This window comes from Protopterus annectens, chromosome 10.part0, assembly GCF_019279795.1.
Source record: "Protopterus annectens isolate FY-2018-M chromosome 10.part0, PAN1.0, whole genome shotgun sequence".
Taxonomy (NCBI): Eukaryota; Metazoa; Chordata; order Ceratodontiformes; family Protopteridae; genus Protopterus; species Protopterus annectens.
In genome coordinates this window covers 1,078,842,507-1,078,868,207 of record NC_056744.1, presented here as the reverse complement: position 1 = coordinate 1,078,868,207, position 25,701 = coordinate 1,078,842,507, and the positions used below count along the sequence as shown (strand labels likewise).

Below are 25,701 nucleotides of genomic sequence, written 5' to 3'. Positions count from 1 at the left end.
TAGAATGGCTTTGGTGTAAGTCTGTGCCGTCAGGCCATCTCCAAGCTGCCCCTGTCCTTAAGGGGCACAGGCAACAAGCCAGAGATGAATTTGTGATTTCCCATCCATTGATCCAAACTGCATTTGAATAAGCTTAGGGAACCGCTGTTCTGCACATGAATGGTGAGTCTGCTCCAGAGAGGGGATAATCTCTGAGATACATACTTGTCTCTCCAATATGTTTTTTCACAGGCAAGGTTTAGATTCTTAGATTAGGTAATTCTAGTGTAGTTTGATTTGCAAATGTAGAGCAGATCCATCAGGGCTGGACTGGAGAATGCTTTGTAGATTAGGCATAGATTGCTTTTCTATCATCTGTAGGAGACTAAGTGCAGGGACCAGGCTTTGAGATGGTCTTCATAGGACATGTTATTTGCACCCTGTATTCTTTCAGGGAGGAACCTCTGTGGCCGCTCCAGCTGTTGCAATTGCCTGGTCAGGTACATGCCAAAGGATGCATTATACTCTATTACTGGTCTAATGAGGGCCGAGTGTGGTGGCACCATTATCTCCTTAGATCTGGATGCCATGCCCTTACTTGTAAGTTGTGCCACATAGAAGGATTTTCTCACCGTTATGGACAAATGGTGATTAACGTTCAGGTTACCATCAACCTGTGTTCCCAAGTCCCTTACCACCACATCTACTCTTAGAGTAGTGTTACCAGTATTGTACATTTGTGGGGTTGGTTGTCTTCCCAAAGGGTATAATTATGCATTTTTTGCATTGAGTTTTAGGCCAAGGCTCTGGCACTAGTTATTTGTGTGTGTCAGACCCTCCTGGCAGATATTTACATATTTGGGGGGGGGGGTGTTCAGTGATTGCACCTAGCTTACAATCATCAGCAGATTTGGTCAGCCAAAGGCCCCCTATATTTGCCTTGACTTCAGAGAAGCATATTCTGAAATAATAGGTCCCAGTACCAATCCCTGTGAGACACTACTAATAACAGGCCTCTTGGTGGAGGTGAATTCCTCAACTAACTTTTTGTCCTATTCAGTAGCTATTTGCTATCAAGTGACACAGGATTTATGCCTACATTTATGAGTTTATCTGTAATACCCAAGTGAAGTATTGTGTCAGATGCCTTTGCCAGGTTGAGGTAGGTAATATGCACTATTTTGCCCTCATCCATGGCTCTAGGGACCTTCTCAGAAAAGACCATCAGGTTTAGTAGGTGTAACCTGCCTTTTACAAAGCAAAGTGGGATGGGTCTTGTGTTTGAAGATTTCCTATGTCTTTATCAACCCCACAATAATTCCTTGCATGGCATTACATATAAGACTAGACAAACTTATGGGTCTGTTGATGGTCCCCCTTTGTGTAGATGGGTGACTGCTGTAGTTTTCCATTCTTGGGGATGAACCTTGTCTGGAGGCAGTGATTGAATACAGATTCAATTGGCCTGACATGTTGTATTTCAAGCTATTTATGAGGCAACCTGGGATATTATCAGGACCTATTGGTGCAGTGTTTTTAGCTTTGCAGACTGCCGTGAAGACTTGTGCTTTAGTGATAGTTGGGAGAGAATGGAAAAGGGTGTCTCCTAGGGGCAAACTGAGGATGATGGGGGTGAAATTGGAGCTAAATATATCTACCAACCAATTTGCATTTACTATTAGTTCAGTACACAATTGGGTGTTGCCTTGAAGCTTTTGTACATAAGTGAAAAATGCCTTAAGGTTATCCTTAGCCTGGAAGGCTATTTTTGCCTCAAAGTTGACTGTGGTGGACTTGATTAGTCCTCTGAGTTGCTTGTTGAGACTGATGATGGATTTTTTTTTTTGTCTGCTGGGCATAGCCCTTCCTATTTTTATACATGATTTTCTTTCATTTGCTGTAAAACCTATTTATACTGGGGGTCCACCAAGGGGGCTTATTTTTGGAGTTTGTCCTCTGTTTATTTCAGCTTGGTACTGCTGTTTCTATGCAATTATTTACTTGCCTGTACAGGGTTTCCATAAACACTTCTTCATAAGCCACATTGTTCTCTGAGTTTGGGGGGAGCTTAGAATTTAGCAATGACATCACTTAGTAGCAGGTAGTTCTTAAAGGTTCTGGGGTTTGCTGGGAGTTTGTGCTTAATTTTTATTTCAAGGCTGACTGCTTTAGAATCTGATCTGACTGGTGAGACCATTACACAAGGGGGGCTGCAGTGTTCCTTCATGTTATGTTTACCAGATCCAGGATATTTGCACTCCTAGTAGGTGTGCATACTAGCTGCTCTAGGGTGTTTGTATTGACAAAATCTTTGAATTTTTGAGCCCGCATGTTAGTGGTTGTGTATGTATCCTGGTTAAGGGTGGGATAGGTGATATCACCAATGAATATGGTGTTGGGCTGATTGATGAGTGACTCCAATACATTTAGGTAAGTGGTATGGTCACCCTAGGTCATAGACTGGGGTCTATAGCTAGCAGTGATATGGTATGGGACTTTAGATATGGTATGAGACTTTACCTAAAGTAAGTTGGACATGCTACTCTTGCACTTACTTTTTATGTTAATTGATACAGCTCTACTTCTTGCCCCATCTTGTGTGGTAGCTGGTCTAAATGTGTGGAAAGCATTATAGTTTTGCACTGTCAGGTTGTCTTTCTTGGTTTTAAATCATGTCTCAGTAACTGTGTAGATGTCACACTTCATTGTGAGGATCACTTCTAGGGAGTGAAACTTCCTGTTGAGATACCTAGCATTGAGCAATAACACCTTAATCTTAAGTATAATTTATTATGTCTGAAGGTTTATCAAATTGGTTAGGATTGGGATTGGGATTATATCCAAATATTTATATCCAAAATCTGGTGACCCTGTAGACACTACATGTGGCCCTGTGCATGTACACATTTTTCAGCTGTGTATTATTTTTGTTCACATTTGGTCTTGCCTGGCCACTATTATAATACTAGGTATTTTAATAGGTTAATCTTGACTAAAGCCTGCACGTATTTGAGTTTATCCTGTGAAAAATGTTGCCAGCACTGTGGGTGAACAGGATATTTTAACAAAAATTGTTGCAATACTGGATTAGTACTCCTACAATATTATTCCTAGGTGTGGGTTAGATATATGTAGAATGATGCAATATCTTCAGTAAATGTGAATTTTACATGCCTTTTTGAGCAACACTGACGGTCCTCTTTTCAAGGTTTGGGTTTCTCAGTTAACAGGAGACCTGGAATAGAATGGGTACTGTTTTTCTAGTACAAGAATTCCTGATTGCCATTTTGGGCTATGATGATGAGAGTTTTTGTGTTCATTAATGCCTTGGCTAAAACTTTGCTTATTACAGGTATAGTAAACATGGTTATTAATAATTGCAAGTCAACAAGCTCTTCACTGCCTACAAGTTAAAAATCATGCTGTATTATTTTCTTTATCTTTTTTTAATGTACAGAGCCCAAGGATAATGTAGTATATCAGTGGATCGTTCCTTGGATTGGTATGTATTCTCATGGATATTTTCTGTATTTCAGCACTTTCATTTTGACTAGCAAGTTAAATATCTGTAATGCATAAAACTCAACTGCTTTGATCTAGAGCTAGAGAGATTATTTTTGTCCTCAAATTTTACTTACTATTTCTGGATTTACTTTTTTTTCCCAATATGTGAGCTACTTTAAGTGCGTGTAATATAAAAAAAAATTACTTAACTAAACCGATAAATAGATTCCTCACCACTGTATGCGGTTTAGCATCTGAAGACCTGTTTTGATAAAAGGTAGTACTTTTCTTGTTTCTGTTCTATAAATTTTAAAGAACATTGCTTAATTTTATGATTTTGTTTGTTTTAATGTTTAGAGGCTGAGAGGTATGCCACCTGTCTGCTTGTGTAGTCAGTGCAAACATTTTTGTGGTGAATATAAAATTAAAAAAAAAACACACAAGCCCCTAAATAGTAAAATGTGGTTTAGAGAGCTGTTGCCAAGATAAGTGATAAGAGTTCAAACATTTCTAAACATCTTCTCTGAAATGACATTTAAAAGATATGTTAAGTGTTTGCCAGTGTTACTGCTATTTTGTTTCAGTACTGTCTCATTTACTAATAGTGGTGTCACACATCACTGTACAGATAAAGTTGAACATTTTGCGTTGGAACTGAAAACTGGCAAATGTTACACTAACCCTCTGAAGATCTCTTTATGTAAATAAAGAAAATGGAAATATTACGAGACACTTGCTAAATTAAATTTATGATCATACGACAGGTAAATTCTTAGTGTTACTGTTTTGGATTTTAAGGTATCTTGTTTAGAAAGAATGCATTTTATTATTGAGTCTTAACTTTCAGATAGTCTTACTGTCTGTCTTCATCAGTGTGATTTTTTTTTCTAAACAATGGCTGTAGTACAACTGTCATTGAAGCTAGTTTTGTGTTTGCATGTTGAATGTCACTGTCAGCTCAAGCCTTTTTCAGATGGTGCTGCTGAAACCAGTCTGCTAAATTCACCGAAAACTTTAACTACATTCTTTATAGATTTTTTACATTTTTATTTCAAGTTTTTCCTTTATATTAAATTAAAACTCTGCTTTGTGAAGTACCCGTGTTAGTCTTCTGTTAGAGTATTTCACTGTTTATTTTGTGATCTCAGTGCTTGTGTTAGTGTTTACATTATTTCACTGATTTTTTTTTATCTGATTTATTTATTATTATTATTCATTCATGTTATTGTATAACAAAAGTAAAACTAAACAGCTGGTTCACCAGGTAGTCAAAATATACAAAGACAATTTACATTAGTTAACTTGTGACAGGTACTGGCAGTGGATAAGTAGAGTCCACTGTCATCTCCGTATTAGTGTGCGTGCTTGTTTGTAAATATTTCTGCCTTTTACCTACAGCATGTAATAATTTGTCTGGGAGTGGAACTTAAAGTTTAAAAAAATGAACACTAGGAAGAGAATGAATAAAGTGATAAAGCTTCAGAGGAATATGAAGTCGAAGCCCACTGACATAAAGATAGAGTGTTTGCTAAAGGGGAAACTCCTCCACTTTCTGTAGAACGCTCTAAGAAGTAAGAAAAAGATAAGACTGACAGAAGCACAAAAAAGGCAGAATTAAAGAAAGGGGGAAATAAAAAGAAACTTCCTTTACTTTGCAAACCTCTGTTAAACAAGTTCACAATTTTAAGAACATTTTTTTGCAACTGAAGAAGGTAACTGCCTTCGGTGGTTCCCCAGTCAGGTTACAGACTGCCTTAGAATATACAGAACTGATGAAGGTCCCACCTTTAAAGGTTGTACCAATCAGAGAACCTTTATGCTTGTGATCCCTTAAAAATGACTTTATGAAGTTATTATTTTCAGAAGCAAGTGATCTCCAAAGACACAAACAAGTGCATTTTTCATCTGTAGTAGCTCCATAACTGTTTAAATAGCTAGAAAATATTGTTTTCAAGTTGTTTTTAAGTTTTACTGAGGCTAGTCATAGTTTGTCCTTTCCTCTTAAGAAAAAAAAACTTGATATTAGCAGTTCTGGTGAAGTAGAAGATGAATGTTGTAGAGAGCCGTTGTGCACTCTTGCAGTAGCTATTATAGTAGTGATGAATATGCATCTTCTATATCATTAGGTTTGCCACTGAAACTGTAAAAGTTGAGAAAATGACCCATGTGAAGTAGTAATACAGCTGGAGATATGGAAACATTTCTTCCTCAAAAAATATTTTAAATATCTTAGTGATGAGTAGCTACAAAATAGGATTAATCCTGTTATTTCTTAAGCTAAGAATGTCATGCAAGATACAGCCCATAATCCTGATATATGGCCCCCAGCTCCTAGGTTCCAAAAAAGGTTGTGTAGGGGCCCTATAAAAAGAACATCATAAATTGTATAGGACCTATAAGGCTGATCCTGACACGGTGACTCTGGCTACCCCCACAAAGAATATTTTATTATACAAGTTGAACAATCAGATTGGAAGATAGTATTTTAGACAGGGTTTGCAAGAATGTCTATACCTCCTCCATCATGGAGATAAGATCCTCACTTATGTCCTGTAAGGTTTCTGGTCTTAGACTAGATTTGGAGAGAGAGAATTAACCATCTCCTAAAGGAAGAGTTGATTGAAAAAACTATCCAAGTTAAACAAGACCCTAAAATAAGATCCAGTGTAACTAAGTTGAAATGGATACATCCTTTATAGGTTCATAGGTTTATACTAGGCTATCTGCCCTAAGGCATTTATAAGCCTAGCCCAAAGTTTTGTGGCTTACGCCACCCCTTATGTTAAAAAATACTGTGCCCATTAGTTTGTTGTGCCTCTGTCCAGCAGTGACACAGAGATGATTCCCGGGGTAAACCTATGATCTCCCATCCACTGGTCAAGATTTCTCTTGAAAAGAGCCAGCGAGGTGCTCTGCCTCACATGGACCGGGATTTTATTCCACACCATAGGGAGTCTCTGGGTGACAAATCTATCCCTCCAGCATGTTCTATTTATATCCGTGCTAAGGTTTAAGTCGCTTGCTCTAGTGGATCTGGTAGATTTGGATTTTTTGAGGTGGATCATGTCCATTAATTCCGGGTTGGACATGGCCTTGTATGTCAGGCACAGGTCACCTCTGAGCAGGCGGTATGCGACTGAATAGAGCTGGAATTTCTTCAGTCTGGCAGCATATGACAGATTTTGGAGTCCCTTTATCCTTTTGGTGAGGAACTTTTGGGGTCTCTCCAATTGCTGCAGGTGTCGGGTGAGATACATCCCGAATGGGGCATTGTACTCGATCATTGGTCTGATAAGTGAAGAGTACAGGGAACAATGACCTCACTTGATCTGGATGTGAATCCCTTCATGATCAGGTGGGCAATGTAGAAGGTCTTTCTAACCACTTTAGCAATGTGAGTGTCAAAAGAAAGGCCACTGTCAACCTGGGTCCCCAGGTCCCTGATAATCTCTTCTGTGCTTAATGGATTGCCACCTATATGGTAGCTTGGGGTTACCTTGTTTTTCCCAAAGGGTATGACTATACATTTTTTGGCATTTAACTTCAGGCCATGGCTCTGGCACCAGTTTTCAGTTTCCGTGAGACCCCTCTGAAGGATATCTGTGTCCGATGTACTTTCCACTGTGGCGCCCAGTTTGCAGTCATCTGCAAACTTTGTCAGCCATAGTCCTCCTATGTTTGCCTGTACTTCTGAGAAGTAGATGCCGAACAACAGGGGGCCAAGGACTGAGCCCTGTGGGACACCACTTGTGACCGGCTTGGAGTCTGACATGGCGCCAGCAACTCTAACCGTGTGGGTTCTGTCCTTTAGCCAGTTTGCAACCCATCTTATGACATATGGGTTTACATCTAAGCTGGTAAGTTTCTCTATAATACCCGAGTGGGGTATTGTGTCGAAAGCTTTTGCAAGGTCAAGGTATGCTGTATGGACTGCCTTTCCCTCATCAATGGCCTTGGTGACTGTTTCGAAGAAGTCGACCAAGTTCAAAAGGCATGATCTGCCCTTGACAAAGCCAAACTGGGTCGGGTCCAATGTCTGCAAGTCCCCTATGTCTTTGTTTATGAGTTCCATTATGATCCTCTCCATAGCTTTGCAGACCAGGCTTGTTAAGCTTATGGGGCGGTAATTACCAGGGTCCGTAGAGGCACTGCCTTTGTGGAGTGGGACCACAGTTGCCGTACGCCACTCCTTGGGCATGTATCCTGTGGTAAGGCTAAGATTAAACAGCTGCCTTATATGTGGGTTTAGTTCCTCGTTGAGTTCATGTAGCACACAGCCGGGGACACCATCCGGTCCCATTGATGCTGTGTTTTTAGCTTTAGAGAGAGCAGCTTTCACCTGCGCATTTGAGATGTCTGGGAGGCTACACTCCGCTGGGATAGTTATCTCTCCTTTTGGGGAGGAGAGGGGGGTGAAGTTTGCACTGAACCTGTCTGCCAGTATGTTGGCAATGTCTGTGGGTTCAGTGATTTTTGTATCATTTTGGACTAATTCTGCATATCTGGGAGTTCCACCCAGGTTTCTAACATAGCTGAAGAAGGCCTTATGATTGTCTTTTGAATCTATTGCAATTTTTCTCTCAAAGTTGGCCTTGGATGATTTTATGAGTGCTCTTATTTTTTTACTAATAATGATCAAGGGTGTCTTCTCTTTTATGGATTTTGCTCTATCATGTAACAGCTTTCTCCTCTTATTGTAAAGTTTGTTTATGGCCGGGGTCCACCAGACTGGATGCTTGCCCCTGGTGGAAAGAGTCTTGGTTTTATTAGGGATTGCCTGATCCATGCAGTCCTGGAGGTGTTCGTAGAAGGCATTTGTAAAGGCTTCCGCAGCTTGGATTGTGGTTTCCACTGGCTCGGGGGCCTTGAGGGATACCACACCAGTCTTGAGTAGTGTGAAGTTTGCTTTAGAGAAGTTCTTCACTGTGGTCTTTTTTGTTTGGGGTGGGAGCAGGATGTGGATTTCCAGTGAGATAAGTTTGTGATCTGATCTCACCAATGAGGGATATACTTCCGGTGTGGAGCATTTTGTCCCCATGTTTGTGATGATGAGATCTAGTATATTTTCTCCTCTTGTGGGAACGGTGACTAGTTGTTCCATGGCATTTGAATTTATGAACTCCAGGAACCTTTGGGCTAGAAAGTTGGGGCTTGAGTAATGTTCCCAGTCTATATTCGGGTAGTCACCCAATATAATGGTGTTTGGAGATACATTTATACCCTCCAGTGTCTTCAGGAAGGCTGTGTGGGGTTCCTGAGTTTGAGAGGGTGGCCTGTAGCATGCTACAAATTGTAGAGCAGTTTTGCCTATGGTTAATTGCACCTGGATGGTTTCCGATGCTTCGTGCGTTGCCACCAACCTGGAGGTGTGGGTATCCTTGATGAATATGGATACACCCCCTCCTTTTCTGGTGTGGTCCGGGTTTTGGGGCCGGAACGCATGATATGAGATAAAACCTGATAGTGCCGGGGTGCTCTCAGGAGCCTTGAACCAGGTTTCAGTCACAGCACAGACATCGATGTTCTCCATACTGAGAAGGGCCTCGAGTGCATGCATTTTGAGATTTAGACTTCTGGCATTGAGCAGCATTACCCTTAGTTTTTTCCCGTTTTTGTTTTCTAGGGTGGTAGGTTTAGAATTTGAGCCTTGCCTAAAAAAGGCACTATGGGAGTGGCAAGAGCCTTAGCCAATATCTGGAATCCCAGGGGTGACATGTGCAAGCCGTCCCTTGTGAAGCAGCGTGGCTTGTCAAGCATGTCATCCCAGGCAGACAGACACTGGATCCCCTTTGAATGACACCAGAAATTAAGCCAATTGTTAAAGCTGATCATCTTGTCTCTATGTTGTGGCATCATTCTTGGTGAAGGAAGGATACTGCTCAGGGTCAGGGTCATACCTGCCTGGGCTACATAATCAGAGAGCTCCTCTATGTCTCTTTTCATGTAGTCCAGGGAGGTACGTCTCAGGTCGTTCATACCAGCATAGGAAATGACTGAGTCATATTTGTACTTGCTGTGGAGTGACCCGAGTGCTTGTGTTATGTGGTGGATTCTAGCGCCCGATAGGCAGCTTACTGTGACCCTCTCCTTGTTCAGCCTGGTGAGTGGGACGTTAGGGCAGTAGCTTCTGGTGTAGTCCTAAAGAATAGCACTGCAGAAAACTGAATCACAAAATCCCAAATTCAGGAGAATAAAGTTACATTCCTGAAACTGCCTTTAAACTCTAATCTACACCGAGGCTCCTCAGCAGTAGAGTTTGTGTAATACATTAAGGGGTAGTTGTAAGGGAGCATTGCGGGCATGTTTTAATATTTCACGGAAATGTGTTTCATGATTTTTACTTTCAGAGTTTTGTGATGTATCCACATGCTGGATACCTGTGGACAGGCAAAGTAGGGGAGTAAGAAGAACGTGAATTAATACCTTAGACTATTCTCGACATTTGTCCAGACAAGTAGGAGTCAAACCAGTTGAGAACTACCCCTGTAATTCTACACGAATCTTTGAGTCAGTTCAAAAGTATCTGACAAAAGGCCAAGTTGTACTGAAGAATAGACCTAACCATAGATATAAACAGAGGAAATAATACTAAGGCTTCTCTTGTTTTTATTGTTTTAATTAACAGTCCTAATTGCATTAATATATTATTATTTAATGTTTAACATGAATTTTCAAGTTTGGTCCTTGACTAATTTGTATTCCAGTATCGTTAACAGAGTACTAAGTCTACAGTTTCAAGCTGGTAATTGTTCATGATTATTTAATTGTATTCAAACTTACCAAAAGTCATTTTACACTTATATTAAAGTATAAATTTGTTTTGGATGTATAAGTTTATTTCTGCCAAGTAATTAATGTGCAGTAATCCCAGTGCTCACCATTCCCCCTAAATTATCTAGTAGGTGAATCAGGGTTTCTAAGTTTTCCTTAGGTGTGAGTGTGTGCATGTGTGATACACAAGAAGGACCTGGCAATCTACTTCCATTGCCTCATCTTTGTCTTGTAAACGCCACTGAAATAGTGGGATAGTGTTGGCTATCTAAGAGTCAGCTGCAACTCATGAGAGACAGAATCTCCATTATTGCAAATAACTGCACTGAATTTAGAGTCCTCAGCATACTTGAAAACTCAGTTGAGCTGGGAAAACTGGAGAAAATCCATGTTAAATAATACGAGTTCCAGGACAGATCCCTGAGGTGCAACTGAATTTACTGTTAAACAGTTAGATGTTTCTCTGGATATTGCCATTGTGTTTTCTACTGCTCAAACATTTTGTAATCTATTCTATGATATATGGATCATTTCTCAGCTAGCAAATTCTGTGTATGATATCATGTGGTAACCTATCAAAGACTTTAAATCAGCCATCCATCCATCCACAAACCCTTTTTCCCATTTTTGCACATGGGGGGGTCTTGATGTTGCTTCAACAGTGACAATCATCTAGAGCCAAGGTTTACACTAATAAGTGGCTAACTGTGCCACAGTAGTTCTTCTACACTGCATACTCACTCAGATCTGTGGCAGATTTAGTGTCCAGTCCACCTGTGTCTTTGAAATGTGGGAGGAAACTGGAGGACCTGGAGGAATCCCACATGAATACAAGGAGGACAAGCATAAGACCTTGCTTACATACAAATATATAAATACATAGTTTTCTTTTGATCTAGATTTTAGATGCAACAATATAGAAGAATGTTAAACTTGTTAATGTGGAGCTCCCCGTCATGAAATCATATTGTGTTGCATCAGTGTTATCACCATATTTATTTGTCATTATCAAAACCTATAATAAATAATATTCATTTTTTTCCACAAAATAGATTTTAAGCATATATGTCTGTGGTTCTCCATCTCGGACTCAAAAACACCTTTATGTATAGCTACCACATGTGAAATAATCTAGTCCTGGAGCTCATAACCAATACTTAAAATTGTGTTAAATGTTTCACTCACATCCTTTGTGATTTTACAGAGTTAACTTCCTGGAATGTTATCTGGCCCATTGAGCGAGTAGCTTTAAGTATGTGTAAGGTGGGGAGTATATCATTATGTGTTATTTTGGACAGACTTTTAACTCTCCTATATCATAATGAAAACTATCCTCTTGCTTATCTAAACATCAAATTTTGCAAATTACTAGAGTGTTCTCCCTAAGCCGCGGTGGTGCAGCGGTAGCATTGTTGCCTCACAGCAAGAGGTTCTCCTGTTTGATTCTGGGCTGGAGTGCCTTCTGTGTGAAGTCTGCATGTCCTCCCCGTGGTCAAGTGGCATTCGAAAGACATGTGTGAATGGGCGTGCCTTCGTTGAAGGTTGGGCATCAGGCTGGCAACTCAGCACCATAAAAAAAAAAAACCTACTGCCAATCATTAGCGGACTAGAATTCCGCTGTGGTGACCCCTAACCAGGAAAAGCCAAAAAGACAAACATCAGAGTGTTCTCCCAGAAAGTATTGGACTAGGGTAATGATTTCTCTCCTTGGACTATCTGTGTAACTGAAAACATTTTACCTTTCAAGTGTGCTGATTTGGATTCAGAATTTCTTTTGCCCTCATAAATCTCCCTGTAATTTTTTTGGTGGGATTGTTTTTGTAATAAATACATGATTAGTTTTATTGGCCTTAAGCCTTTCTATTATGCTCTAAACATCTGGTTAATATAGAGTTCTACCCTAACAGACACCAATGCTTTTCATAGATATATGATATGGTATGTTGGTTCAAGATATTCATTTTTTCCTTGGAAATGGGCAATATCTAATCATTATTTTCATATGGATTCATTTTAGCTTATCGTTGATTTTAATGTCCTCAAGTAACTTGTTTTTTATTCACTTTATTTATATCAAATAATTTCTTGACCATGCAATTAAAGTAGAAACTCAGAATGGTAAACTTGTGATATACGGTCTGATGCTCCTAAAGGTTGTTTGTTTCATTTAAGTATTTTTTTTTTTTACCTATTTGTTGTCAGGGTAAGCACACTGTACACTATTATATGTTTTCAGAAATGACCTGTGAGCACTGTCTCATTAAGTGATTTACTCAGAGTCACCCATTAGGAAAGTGAAGGCAGAAGGAATCAAACCCTGTGCCTTTGGCATAGGAAGCAGCTCATTAACAGCTCTGAGCTTTATACCACTGTCATAACTTTCAGACAGTTAGTTCTTCATTGTTAGTTAGTATAAGGTCCAGTAAGTTGCTACCATGTGTTGAAAATTTCATCAATTGTTCAAAATTATGTAGTTATAACACATCCAAAAAGAAAGATGAAAAACAAGTAGCAGAATACTTTTCCCAATTCATAGTTCGGTATCTCCAACTGTTATAGTGAGTTTTCCATCCAATATTGACCCAATAAAATATAAAAAGCCATAATGACCTTTTGTAGACAAATTTGGACTTGTGTATTCCAGAAAAAATCTGACAGTTCTCCCGGGCTTTAAAATAATTTAGAATAACTCTTAATGTTTCAGCTTTGCTTGATTTATGTTTCATAAGCACAGGAAATGAGCCTTTAATGAACAATATCACACCACCCTCCCTGCTTGTTTGATGTAAATTATACAAGCTATTAAATCCCAGGAATTTAATGTCCATATTATTCCATGACTTGGTAGTCATTATAACATTCTGTTAAGCCAAAATTTGAAGCTGTCCACTCTTCTGCATTGGCATAATAGCAATTCAAAAGATTATGAGCTCTATTGTATCTAGATGTTTTGTCTTGTGTTCAGAAGGCCCCAAAAATCGTTTTATCCTTTTTTTAAAAAATGTTATAGCCTTATTTTTTTTGTCAAGTAAACTTTGTCTTTTGTAAACAAAGCATCATAACCAACTATTTCTTCCCAAATTATTATATCTCCAAACCCGTCTCAAACCTTGCTGATGTAGCCAATTATTAAATAGTTTAGCTCTTGAGTACTGACGTGGTGAGCGACATAGCAATGAAGAACTGCATTTTCCCAGTACTATCCTCCAGGTGGGTCTGCACAGCAAGGTGGAAATGTAAAGTGGAAAGAGGCAGCAGGAAGTGGAGTGGATGCCTGAAGCATCACATACTCCTGTCACATGAGAACTAAGCCCTGACCCCTACTATGTGTGCCAACATTATGTTTTTGTAAGCTGGGTGGACAATTGGGTATGCCATCTGGGGATATGCCCACCCTGGACAATAAAGCACTAATGATTCATTGGCTGTCCTCTGCCCAGCCTGGTGATCACACCAAGATTTCCTTCCACTAGAATTTGACAAACAATCTGCCCATATCAGTATGACCCATCCCCTCCAGGATTGTCATACCCTTCCTCCCTGCTAGTGCATTTAGATAAACAACATTGTGACCTTTTCCTTATCTCATGATTTTATCTTTCTGAGGTGTAGATGTAAATATGCTAGTCTACACAAAGGAAGAGAAGATCTTGTTGATGTCTAAATCAAATTTCACCCAACTATCAGTTTTTACCCCCTTATTTAAATACACTAACTTCACAGTCACACAACTATGACGTAAATAAATTTCAACATACACCGTAAATCGCTGCTGATGCACAAACCTCTAGAGATGGGGTACAACACGAGGATGGACACTGACCATGTACAAATACTGCTCTAGACTAACCTGCCATGCAGTTTGTACAGTCCTAAAATTATAAACCACAGCAGTCATCAGCAGCAATTGTGTATAGCCCTCTACACTTGTCTGTGAACTATGATTCAGTGAAAAGTCCTCAAAATAAAATGTGTTTTTAATTAAAAAAATACCAAATCAAATCTTACTAGTCTTGTATGTAAAGCCATGGAAAGAATTATCATGGAGATGATCAATAGAGATATAGTAAACCTCCAGACACTGGACCCAACCCAGTTTGGTTTTGTCAAGAGCAAATCATGCCTACTCAGCCTGATGGACTTCTTTGAGAAGGTCACCAAGCAATGGATGAGGGCAAAATCGTTCACACTGCCTACCTTGACCAGGCCAAGGCATTTGACACAATCCCCCACTCGGGCATTGTTGACAAATTCAAGAGGTTTGGTACAAACACATATGTCACCCAGTCGATAGCCAACTGGCTCACAGACAGGACCCAGGAAGTTAGAATTGGGGAGTCCACCTCTACAAAGAGGCCAGTCACAAGTGGAGTCCCTCAGGGATTGGTCCGTGGACCGCTCCTTTTTGGCATTTACTTCTCAGAAGTCAAGGCCAATGTCATTGATCTCTGGGTGGCAAAATTTGCAGATGATTGCAAATTAGGAGCTGTCATTGAATCTCACACTGGCACAAATGTTCTCCAGGAGGGGCTGACATAGACAAACAAATGGTATCAAAGTCATGAACTAAAACTAAATGCCAAGAAATGCATAACAGTATCCTTTGGGAAGTCATCCATCCCTGGTAACTATCATATACACAACACACCCCTTAGAGTTGACCCAGTAGTCAGCAACTTAGGGACACACATAGACAGTAATCTAGCCTTTGGTCATCATGTGTCTAGAGTGGTGAGGAAATCATTCTGTTACGCAACTTATAAACAAAAGTATGGCATCTAAGTCCAAGGAAGTCACTGTTTCACTGTATTCAGCATTCATCAGACCTGTCATAGAGTATAATGCCTCCTTTGGTATGTACCTAACCAGGCATATCCAACAACTGAATGTCCACAGAGGTTCCTCACTAAAAGAATACAGAGCGTAAGTAATATGTCCTATGCAGACCGTCTCAAGGGCCTGTCCCTGTATTCTGTCTCCTACAGGCTTTTGAGGGGAGATCTATGCCTGGCATACAGGGCATTGTCAGTACCCACTCTGATGGACCTCCTGCATATCCACAAAACAAACAGTACCAGAATTACCCATTCTAAAAACTTAAACCTTGTCTGTGATATAAATAGAACCTGCTGGAGCAATATGTATGTATCCCAGAGACTACCCCCATCTATGGAACAGGCTCCCCATGCATGTGAAGCAGAATTCATCCCTAATCCAATTCAAGTGCAACTGGGACAATTGGATGGGAAACCAGAAATTCATCCCTGATTTGGCACCTATGTCTCTGATACAAACAGGTAACCTATAAATGGTCCATCTCCCACACCCATGCTTACACCTATCAAAGATATCAGAACTTGTCAGAGATTTGGGATGCATGGCAAGGCTTAAAAAGGCCCTTGTGGTCATTAGCCTAGTAAACACCTATGAACACAGCATGTCCCTGACAGCAGAAGACAATTCCAGCTACATGCGATAGGTCTAGTGTACAGTACCAATCCAAGAACAGAATGCTTAAATAAAATAGTGGCTGTCTTTCCCTAACCCATTCTCCCCACTGGTGGAGAAGGTCGGTGTGATACCTCTTTTTAGCACACTATATCTGTGCTTGCCTTGCTCATGAGAGTGGATGATGCCAGTGGCACCACTCATTGCCCTGTCAAGCTGATGCCAGGCATCTGTTTTTAAAAAGAATGGCCATCATAATTCCCCAGCAAGCACTTATGATAGTCCCAATGCAGCAGATGAAGAAATATTTTACACTACTGGCTGCACAAGGCAGGCATACTGCCAGAATCCACTTGCTAGCTCTAGTCTCGGAGAAAAATAATAGCCTGGTACTCACAAGCCACAAGTAGCAGACATCATATGATGCTCATCAGTGAGCAGCAGGGTAGCTCATTGCCCATTAACAGTAATATCATGCCTATCATCAGGAACGGAATGCAAAGTAACATTACTGTGGCGAGGTTTCACACTTGTTGACACAGCTTACATTGACCTCATTTTGAGGAACAGGCCTCATAACATAGGCTAGGGTTGATAGCACATTACTTTACAGATATAGTTAAGCAGCTGTCAAGGTAAAACACATCATTAGTATAATTGCAGTACCGTGTGCCTCATTTGAGAGGGATAAAAACATGGTTGCCATTTGATGGAAGACAAGTGATGTTGAAAAACAGCTGACAAGGCAAATGGTAATGGCCCTCAGGGCTGCAGTTACCACACAACAATACATGAAGGCAACAGACACTGCTACAGAGCAGTGGTGTGTGTGATGTAATGCAGCACAGGGCATAACAAGGAACTTTAGGGGGGCAGGAGGCTTAACGTATCCGGGCACAGGGGAAAGGCATGATGGGTTGCAATCTTATTCGGGGGGGGGGGGGTTCAACCTATTAAGGGACAGGAAAGAGAGGGTGTAGTACTAAAGAGGGAGGGATCAACCTAACAAGGAATATGCAGGACATTTTGCAGTCCTGTCTGGGGGGAAGGGAAATATTAACCTGACAGTACTCAGGGGACAGGCAAGATGAGTTGCAGTCCAGTTTGGGGGGAGGGGGCTCAGCCACTCGACCTTAGTTCCCAGTGCCTCTGTCGACTAGAGCCACTGGAGTAATCCCTGGGGTGAATTTTCTATTTCCCATCCACACATCAAGATTTCTTTTGAAGAAAGCCAGTGAGGTGCTCTGTTTGACATGTATGGGAAGTCTATTTCATAGCATGGGCAGTCCCTGGGTTATGAACTTGTCCCTCCAGCATGTTCTGTTGAGTGTGGTAATGAGGTGGAGGTCTCTGGACCGTGTGGTGTGGAGGGATTGGGATTTCTTTAGATGTAGCATTTCTAACAGAGCTGGGTCAGACATGGCTTTGTAAGTCAAGTAGAGATCGCCTCTAAGTACGCGATATGAGACAGAGAAGAGTTGGAGTTTTTTGAGTCTGTCCATATAGGACAAGTGTTTAAGGCCTAGGATCCTCTTTGTGAGGTACCTTTGTGGCCTCTCCAGTTGTTGCAGGTGCCTAGAGAGGTACATGCCAAATGGGGCATTGTACTTGATGACTGGCCTAATGAGGGAAGAGTAGAGGGAGACAATGACCTCTTTCTTCCTGGATGCAAATCCCTTAGTAATGAGATGTGCCACATAGAAAGACTGTCTGACCACAGTGGCAATGTGGTGGTCAAAAGAGAGGTTGCTGTCAACCTGTGTTATCAGATCTCTTATAACGCCTTCTGTGCTCAGTGGACTACCATTGATGTGGTAATTCATGGGAACCGTGTTTTTCAAGATAGGCTGTATGAACCACCTTTCCTTCATCCACAGCTCTGGTGACTGACTCAAAGAAGTCAACCAGGTTGAGCAGGCATGATCTACCCTTCACAAAATCAAACTGTATGGGATCCAGAGTTTGGAGATTACCTGTATCCTTGTTTATTAGGTCCACGATGATGCGTCCCATAGCTTTGCATATCAGACTTGTCAGGCTAATGTGGGGATAGTTCCCAGGGACTGTAATTGGTTATTCTTTGTGGAGAGGGATGACTGTAGCAGTGCACCATTCGGTAGGGGCAAAGCGTGAGGTGAGGCTGTGGCTGAATAGGACACACAGCCAGGGATATTGTCAGGTCCTGTAGAAGCTGTATTCCTGGCCTTGGACATTGCTGTTTTAACCTGTGCAGCAGTAATACTGGGTGCCTGGCAATCTACTGGTATTGTGATTGGTCCTTTGGGGGGGTAAAGTTGGCACTGAATCTGCCAGCCAGTATATTGGCAATATCTGTTGGCTCAGTATAGGAGGTAGCATTGTGCAGTAGCTCAGAGCAAATCTGGGTATTGCCGTGGAGATTCTTTACATAATTATAGAAGGCCTTGTGGTTGTCTTTACTATATGTTGCAATCCTGTTTTCATAGCTAACTTTAGAGGATTTGATGAGGGATCTCAGCTTTTTGTTGAGGCTGAAAAAGAGGTTTCCAGTCTTGGGACTTCACCTTATTCTGCATCAGTTTCCTCCTTCTGTTGTAGAGTTTGTTTATGGCAGGGGATCACCAGATTGGCTTCCTTTTTTTTTGGAGGAGAGCATCTTGGTTTTATTCGGTATGGTGAGATCCATTTATTTGTGTACATGTTCGTACAGTGCGTTGGTGTATGATTCGGCAGTCGTGGAACTATTCTCCATTTGCACGGGTGCCATGAAATTAGCCACCTCTGTTTTTAGGAGCCCAAAGTTAGCTTTGGAGAAGTTTGTCATGGTGGTTACCTTTGCGGGGCTGGGGTGGGTGGGGGGGGTGCATATTTCCAAGATGATTAGTTTGTGGTCAGATCTAACTATGGAGGAGTTGACTATTGGTGTAGAGCAGCGGTCGCCCATGTTAGTAATGACCAGGTCAAGGATGTTGCCACCTCTAGTAGGGGTGGGGGTAAGAATGAACTGGTCCAAGGCACTGGAATTAATGAAGTCCATGAAACTTTGGGCAAGTGTATTGGTACATTCATAGTTTTCCCAGTTAATGGAGGGGTAGTTGAAGACGCCCAGTATGAGAGTGTTAGGTTGGACCCTAATATTCTCCAGGGTGCTTGGTTCATAGGTTAGTACTAGGCTAATTGCCCTTGCGAGCCATTTTAAGCCTAGCCAATTATCCCATGTGAGACTCAAACCCTGTACCTTGTGTTTGTAAAGCAAACACCTTAACCATTAGGCTACCCTCCTGAAATGTGTATTGTGAGTCTTGGGACATGGTTGGGGACCTATAACAGGCTACGACCTGAATCGCTGTCTTACCCAATGTTAGCTGCACCTGAAGTATCTCTGATGCATTATGTTGGGCTACCATCGCATTACAGTCTAGTGACACCTTCAGATGTTTCTGTAATTGAACCCTACTGACATGACTAGGCAAATAACATAGCCTGTTCGTATTTATATTAATAATTACAAAGTTGTTCTACATACAGGCTTTTGAAAGATTTCATCTTTGATGGCCAGCACAAGTGCACAATTTGATTACTGTCTAGTGCTGCTAAAGAAATAGTAGTTGTTTATGTTGATATTGTCATAATTTTATTATTTTTCTAAATATCAACAGTCAAGCAACACAAGCAGAACTGTATAGCCTCATTTGAAAGCATACAGCTGGGCAAACAAAATGCTGATCACAGTATATGTACAGCGTGAGAGTTTACTGAGATATTGTAAGTTGTTCACAGAATGGTACAAAAATAGTCATGTCATCCTTCAGAGTGGAGAACACACATTCTAAAATGTTCTCTTGGAGAGTGCTCCCATCTCTTGATTCATTTAGGATTAGAAGAGATTGGGTGTGTGGTATTCAAACATGTGACTGAATTTCAGTCTTTTGAAGTCTTGTATCTATATTAGGCAGTAAAGATTCAACTAAATTAATTGTATTCTGTTGTGGAGCTGCCAGACTTAAAACCTGGTACTGAAAACCAGTAGGCGGCTCAGGTTTGTCAGCATTGGTAAGTATATTTTCTAGACCTGGAAGAAAGTAACATATTTCCTGTTTATGAGATCACTTCACAAGTTTGTTTGAAGTGAATGGGGCTGCATTTTCTTTGCAGCTGTAGACTTGTAGTCTGCCAGAGTTTTAGACTTATTTTTTGAAAGTAGTTGCTCAGAATTCTGGATCCTATTATCTCCATCTTAATCGAATTCCATATAAATTACAGACACCAAATAAGATGGTGAAATGACTGACTCTTTGTTTTATGGTAATTCAAGAGTCCAAGACCACCTCTATGAGGGGATACCATACCGCTCAACCTCTTAGTGCAAGTAATCTGGACAAAGCCCAACAAAATGGAGGGACAAAGGCTTAAAAATAGGGACATATTTTAAATATGGCTCTTATAAACTTAAAGTTGCTAGAGTAACAGGGTTTGTTTTAACATACATTTTCTGAAGGATATGAAGTCTGAAATTCAAATGTATGCCATTATTTAGTGACTTCAATCCTCAGATCATCCCAGTGATTTGTCAAAAAACCACAAATTTTATGAGGAACAGGCCAAAAATATAAGCCAAAAATCTGGACATTCTGCAAAAATCTGTACAGTTGAGAGGTATGGGGCTTACTCTCAGATGGTCAGTTGGACCAGTTCTCTGTGAGCAAGTTTTTGAAATTAAAAAGAAATTCAAAATGAATTATCTTTCACTTCAGCCACCCATTCCTCAAGGTGGAAGGATAGGCACAGTGGACATTGAGGATGCTCTTCTTTACTTTAACTTTCTCATGTCTCACAAAAATGTTCTCAGATTTGGGGGGAGGGGGGCAGGCAATTTAATTCACTGTTCCTATAGTAGTTACATCAAGAACATTTACAGTGTGCTTGACTTCACTGTTTGCTTACATCAGGTAAAAAGGCATTCGTAGTTCTCCTTAACTGAATGTCTGACTGCTGATTTCTGACTCCTTTCTAGAGCAAAGCAAAGCAGAAATTGAAACTGAAAGTACAACAGTATTTAGGACTAACTTGGAACTGGAAAAAATCTGCTTTTATCTTCTCAGTTATTGAATTCCACACTATTTTGGATATGGTACAAAGCAATATCTTTTTACCCTAGAAGAAAGGAAAATTATTTCTTGACTCTTGGTTCCTTTGGCTATAATGAGTATTATTATTGTTAACAACGAAGCTATAATTTCTGTAAGGTATGGCTGTTAGATCTGTAAATCTTCTGCAGATCTTGATTAATCTTAGAGTGACACACTTGCACAGCTTATTTCTATGTTTTTTAGGTAAGTGTTTAGCTAGCTGCCCTTGAACCTAGCCAGTATCCTTCTCAAAGGTGAGAATCAAACCCTGTACCTTGAAATTGTGAGGTAAACACCTCAACCATTATATCAACCCCCAAACTGATTGTAGTGATCAGTCTAGTCACGTTAAATCACTGAAATCATTAAATTCTGCTTTGAGTTTTATAAGCAAACAGCAGGATGTTCAGATTTCTCATTCAGGTCATTGGTTACTGTTGCAATGATTTAAAGGCAGGCTTGTGTGAAAGCACAGCCTTATCCTGATGATGTAGTTTCAAAGTTTTAGATGTTCTCCCGTACCTGTTAATGTTCTCTCTGATCACAAAGTTGCTAGTCTTATGAGTTACAGTTCAGATGAAATTTAAGGACACTGCATATTTTTTTTCATATATCTGCAGATACTTGTACATATAGAACTTTGAGTAAAAAGTTTCCTTTCAATAGAAAACAAAAGTATTTTAATAAGTTATTTATTTAAAGGTTAGCTCGCTGGTGACAGATCATATGGCAAGACCCGTATCTGTGCATCTCTTTTGTGAGACTGCATTTCAAGAGTCAGAAATTATTTTAGGAAAGCTCATCTTCCTCAAAAATGACAGTATTTCCAAATGACTCTTTGGTTCTCTGTCTTTTCAGGTAATAAACCTCCGTCATCATCCTTAACTTTTTATATTGTCCTTCCTCCTATTCAGTCCAAAGACTTCAACTCCTTACATATCATATTTCTTTGCCCATTCACTTATGTAGTGTTTTCCTGACCAGTTGAGGCAGAGAATTCCATAAAAGGAGAGGCCGTAGTATTCATACCTTCACAGTCTGAGTGAGAGTCTAAGGCCAAGTGGCCATCTTGGTTATTACATTAGCAAGATAGCAGTATTTTTTCATATGCTTGCATCTCTTCATGCAGGACATGTGATGTGTGCAGTACCAGCTATCTGTCCAGCTGTGTCTGCAGCCCCTCCCTCCAGAGTGTTGATTCTCTTTTTAGTGATTGTAGTTGAACCTTGATCTCTACTAGGGGTATTTTTCCCATGTAAAGACAGCTGGCCTTCAACTCTGTTTGAACCTAGGTCATCAGCTGGTCGGTTTTGCTCTTTTTCATTTCATCACCAAACCTTTTTTTTCATTTTACTTTTTCTAATTAATTTCATGTATTTATTTTTGCATGATTTTTGCCCCCATACCTGCAGACTAGCAAGTCTTATCTCAATTAGACATTGAAGAACATCAGTAAAATTACGAATTATGAGCCAGGAGATAGAGTACCCAATGATCCTTCCAAATATAACCAAGTCTTCAGTAAGCAACTGAACCAGAAACCACCAGGTAAACAAGAAATAAGTCCAAGAACAACATTTAATTAAAGCGCTTTTCGTTTGCTCAAATGGGCAAACTTCCTCAGAATAAATTACATAACATCAAAGAACCAGGTTTTATACAATGATTCTAATTAATTGAGTACAATTAAGCACCACAATAATAGTCAATTAACGTTTAAAAATACAGGTTTATAAAACCTTAAAAATGCTGGAAATACCAACCTTTACATACTGAACACTAGTCAACATTTTAATTCATAAAACGCCTGTGCAATGGTTGAAAAACCAAACATTAACAAATAAAATTAGGAAATATGAAAAATTAGGAAATATAAAAAATAACAATGTACTCAAACAGTATAATTCTTGCATGATATACTTGTCATCTAAAGAAACATAGACATAAAACTGGAAATACTATGGAACAAAAACCTGTCAGTATGCACAATTAAGTAATTGAAAACCATAAATTCTATCTTTTGAGGCTGAGAATACTTAATAAACAGGAAATAGAACATGCTTCATTTAAACCAGGGGAATGGTATGATTCCAACCTGATCTGCCACTGAAGTTCAAGTGCTAACAATTTTAATGCAGTAGGACCCCCTCTAGTGTCGCACAGCACCTGATCAATCCCAATGAATTTGAACTGGTGAGTAGGGTGGTCTAAAATGTGTTTGGCAAGTGCATTGGTGGCCTTTAGCTTTCTAATGGCGTACTGGTGCTCATAAATACGTTCTCTGAACCTTCGTTCAGTTTTCCCTACATAGTGGGCTGGGCAGTTCTGACATTGTGCTAAATATACCTGCATCTTAGAGTTGCAGGTAAGCCTATGCTTAAGTTTAAATTCGTACTTACTGACTGTGAACCTATTAGATTCTATTATAAATTTACAGTAATTGCAGTTATGACATTTAAACATCCCAGGACATCTAGCTTGAGGTGGTTTCATCTCGAACCATGATTTGAGGTTCCTAGCCTTCTTGTATGTCACTGTCGGAGATGGTCCTAATTTCAGTGACACCACTGGATCTGCAATGAACAAGTGCCAGTTTTTCTTAACAATGGACCACAGGGTAGCACTGTCCACTGCAAAGGTAGTGATGAACCTAGGAAGATCTAACACATCTACCCTATTCTCATTTGCGTTAACCTGACTGTTCAAATGGTTGATTGGTGTTGTACAAACACCACTTTTCCTCACTTGCAGTAATGGTACATAGATATTAAGACTCCTTTTTGTAGAAATTTCACCTATAAGTTCCTCAATTAGACCAATAGGGTAACCTCTACTCAGGAACATCCTTTTAAGTTTATTACATTCCTCGTCATATTCCTCATCCCTACTGACAATTCTGGCAGCTCTAACCAACTGACCTTTAACAATAGCACGTTTCTGTGTAAACGGGTGACAACTAGTGAAATGCAACAAAGTGTTGGAGTGAGTGGATTTCCTGTGAATCCTTGATGTGAAACAAGAAGCATTCAGGTCCTTGGCCAACAAGATGTCAAGATAGGCTATCTGGTTGTCACTAAAGGTCAAGGTGAACACCAGAAAGTCAGTAGAATGATTCAGGAAATCTACAAATGAGGCAGCTTGTGCTTCATTTCCATTGAACAGAATAAAAATGTCGTCAAGGTAACGAGTATAGTACACCAAATGATTTGAAAACAGTGGATGATTGAATATGAATTGGTGTTTCCAGTGGGCCATAACTAAGTTTGCCACACTGGCACCATATGGTGAGCCCATACCAACTCCAACTGTTTGCAGGTAATAGTTATCGCCAAACATGAAAAAATTCCTAGATAATGTTAAATCAAGAAGTTCAATCACTAGTGAAATGTCATAACTGCTGGCTTCTCTGGACCTTAACCTTTCACACACCCACTCAACTGCTATATCTTGAGGGATACAGGTGTATAAATCTTTAACATCCACCGTAAGAAAGTTGAAGTGGTCTTCGTAACTTAATTCATTAATTTTAGAAAGGAAAGTCCACGAGTCTTTGCAAATCTGTATCTCTAGTGGAATATATTTCTGTAGTATGTGGTCAACAACCTTTGCACAAGCATAAGTTGGTGACCCACGACTATCAATCAGGGGACGCATGGGAGGATTTACTACGTTTTTATGTATTTTCGGTATTCCGAAAAAATACAGAATCCTAGGATAGGAAGTTGACATGTAATTAAATAAATCCTGATTAATCCTACCCTCCAGGTACATCTCATCAATATGGTCCTTGATAGTCCTATAAGCTTTGTTAATCTCATTCTTAGAACTTAATGCATAGGCTGGGGTGTCAAGTAACAGCGTCATACGATCAAAATAGTCATTGTTTTCAAAAATCACCACCCCCCCCCACCTTTGTCAGGTTTACAGATACCTAGATTGTTAGCACAGAGAGTTTGAATACTCTCTATTTCCTCCAAATTGTTACGTGAGATGGAATTTTTGAATTTGTTAGTGTGACTCCTAATGTCTAATTCACACATCTGCTCAAAAATGGACAAAAGCGGATGAAGTGGAGGATTAAAAGTGCTAGGTATGTGTAACTGACTAGTAGAGTTCAAATAGGCTCCCCCTCCCATCATTAGCTTAAAGTTGAGCTTCCTGGTGAAGATTTTAATGCCAATAATGGCTTTAACAAAATCCATCTGATGGTGGGGTACATACGTAAGACCCTTCGCCATTAAATCTGACATATCAATAGAAATATCAGTTTTGGAAAATTTATAAACTTGAAAGTCACCCAATGTATTGGTGCTAATAGTTGGCCCATGTTGTACATTGTCGGAACCTGAATCAGCAACTTCCGACCAGGCAGGGGATACTGGATTGTCAACAGTGTCGACAGGCGCAATATGATAATTACATGCCTGAAAAGCAGTAAGTGTTACCGGTTGGTCCTCCTCTGATTGGAGCGGTTCTGCCATTGACGTTGAACTTTGGGTCTCGCTCCTAAAAAATTATCCTGGAGATTGTTGTTATTGCAATTATTACAATTATTCCTATTCTGGATCCTCTCACTCCTACGTAATTCAAAGGAAGGTACACTGTCGTTACAAACCAAAACATCATTCTGGGTGTCACCCAAGTTGTTATTATTACAGGAAACACCAGCAGGAACATCATTAGGTTGATTAAAATTAGTGGTGTTAGTATGAGGTACAGAGTTACCCCTCCAAGTCTGTCCTAAAGGAGGTTTAGGGTAAGCAACCCCTTCCTTATAGGCCTTGGAATCCCTATCAAGTTTTTTAACCTTAACAGTTTTTAATTTTACAAGATGTTCATCAATGCTACTAAACAATCTAACATAGTCAAATCTATATCTTTCAAACAGCAA

The 25,701-nt window shown here is 40.0% G+C and overlaps 1 protein-coding gene across 1 annotated transcript in view; it reads left to right on the top strand.

The window, feature by feature from the left end:
• LOC122813483 (cytochrome P450 4B1-like) overlaps positions 1 to 25,701 on the top strand; it is a 517,660-nt gene that overhangs the window by 33,270 nt on the left and 458,689 nt on the right. The window contains exon 3 of the mRNA XM_044085822.1: positions 3,437 to 3,481. Within this exon, the coding sequence (XP_043941757.1) occupies positions 3,437 to 3,481 (45 nt within the window). The remainder of the gene's footprint in view (positions 1 to 3,436; positions 3,482 to 25,701) is intronic.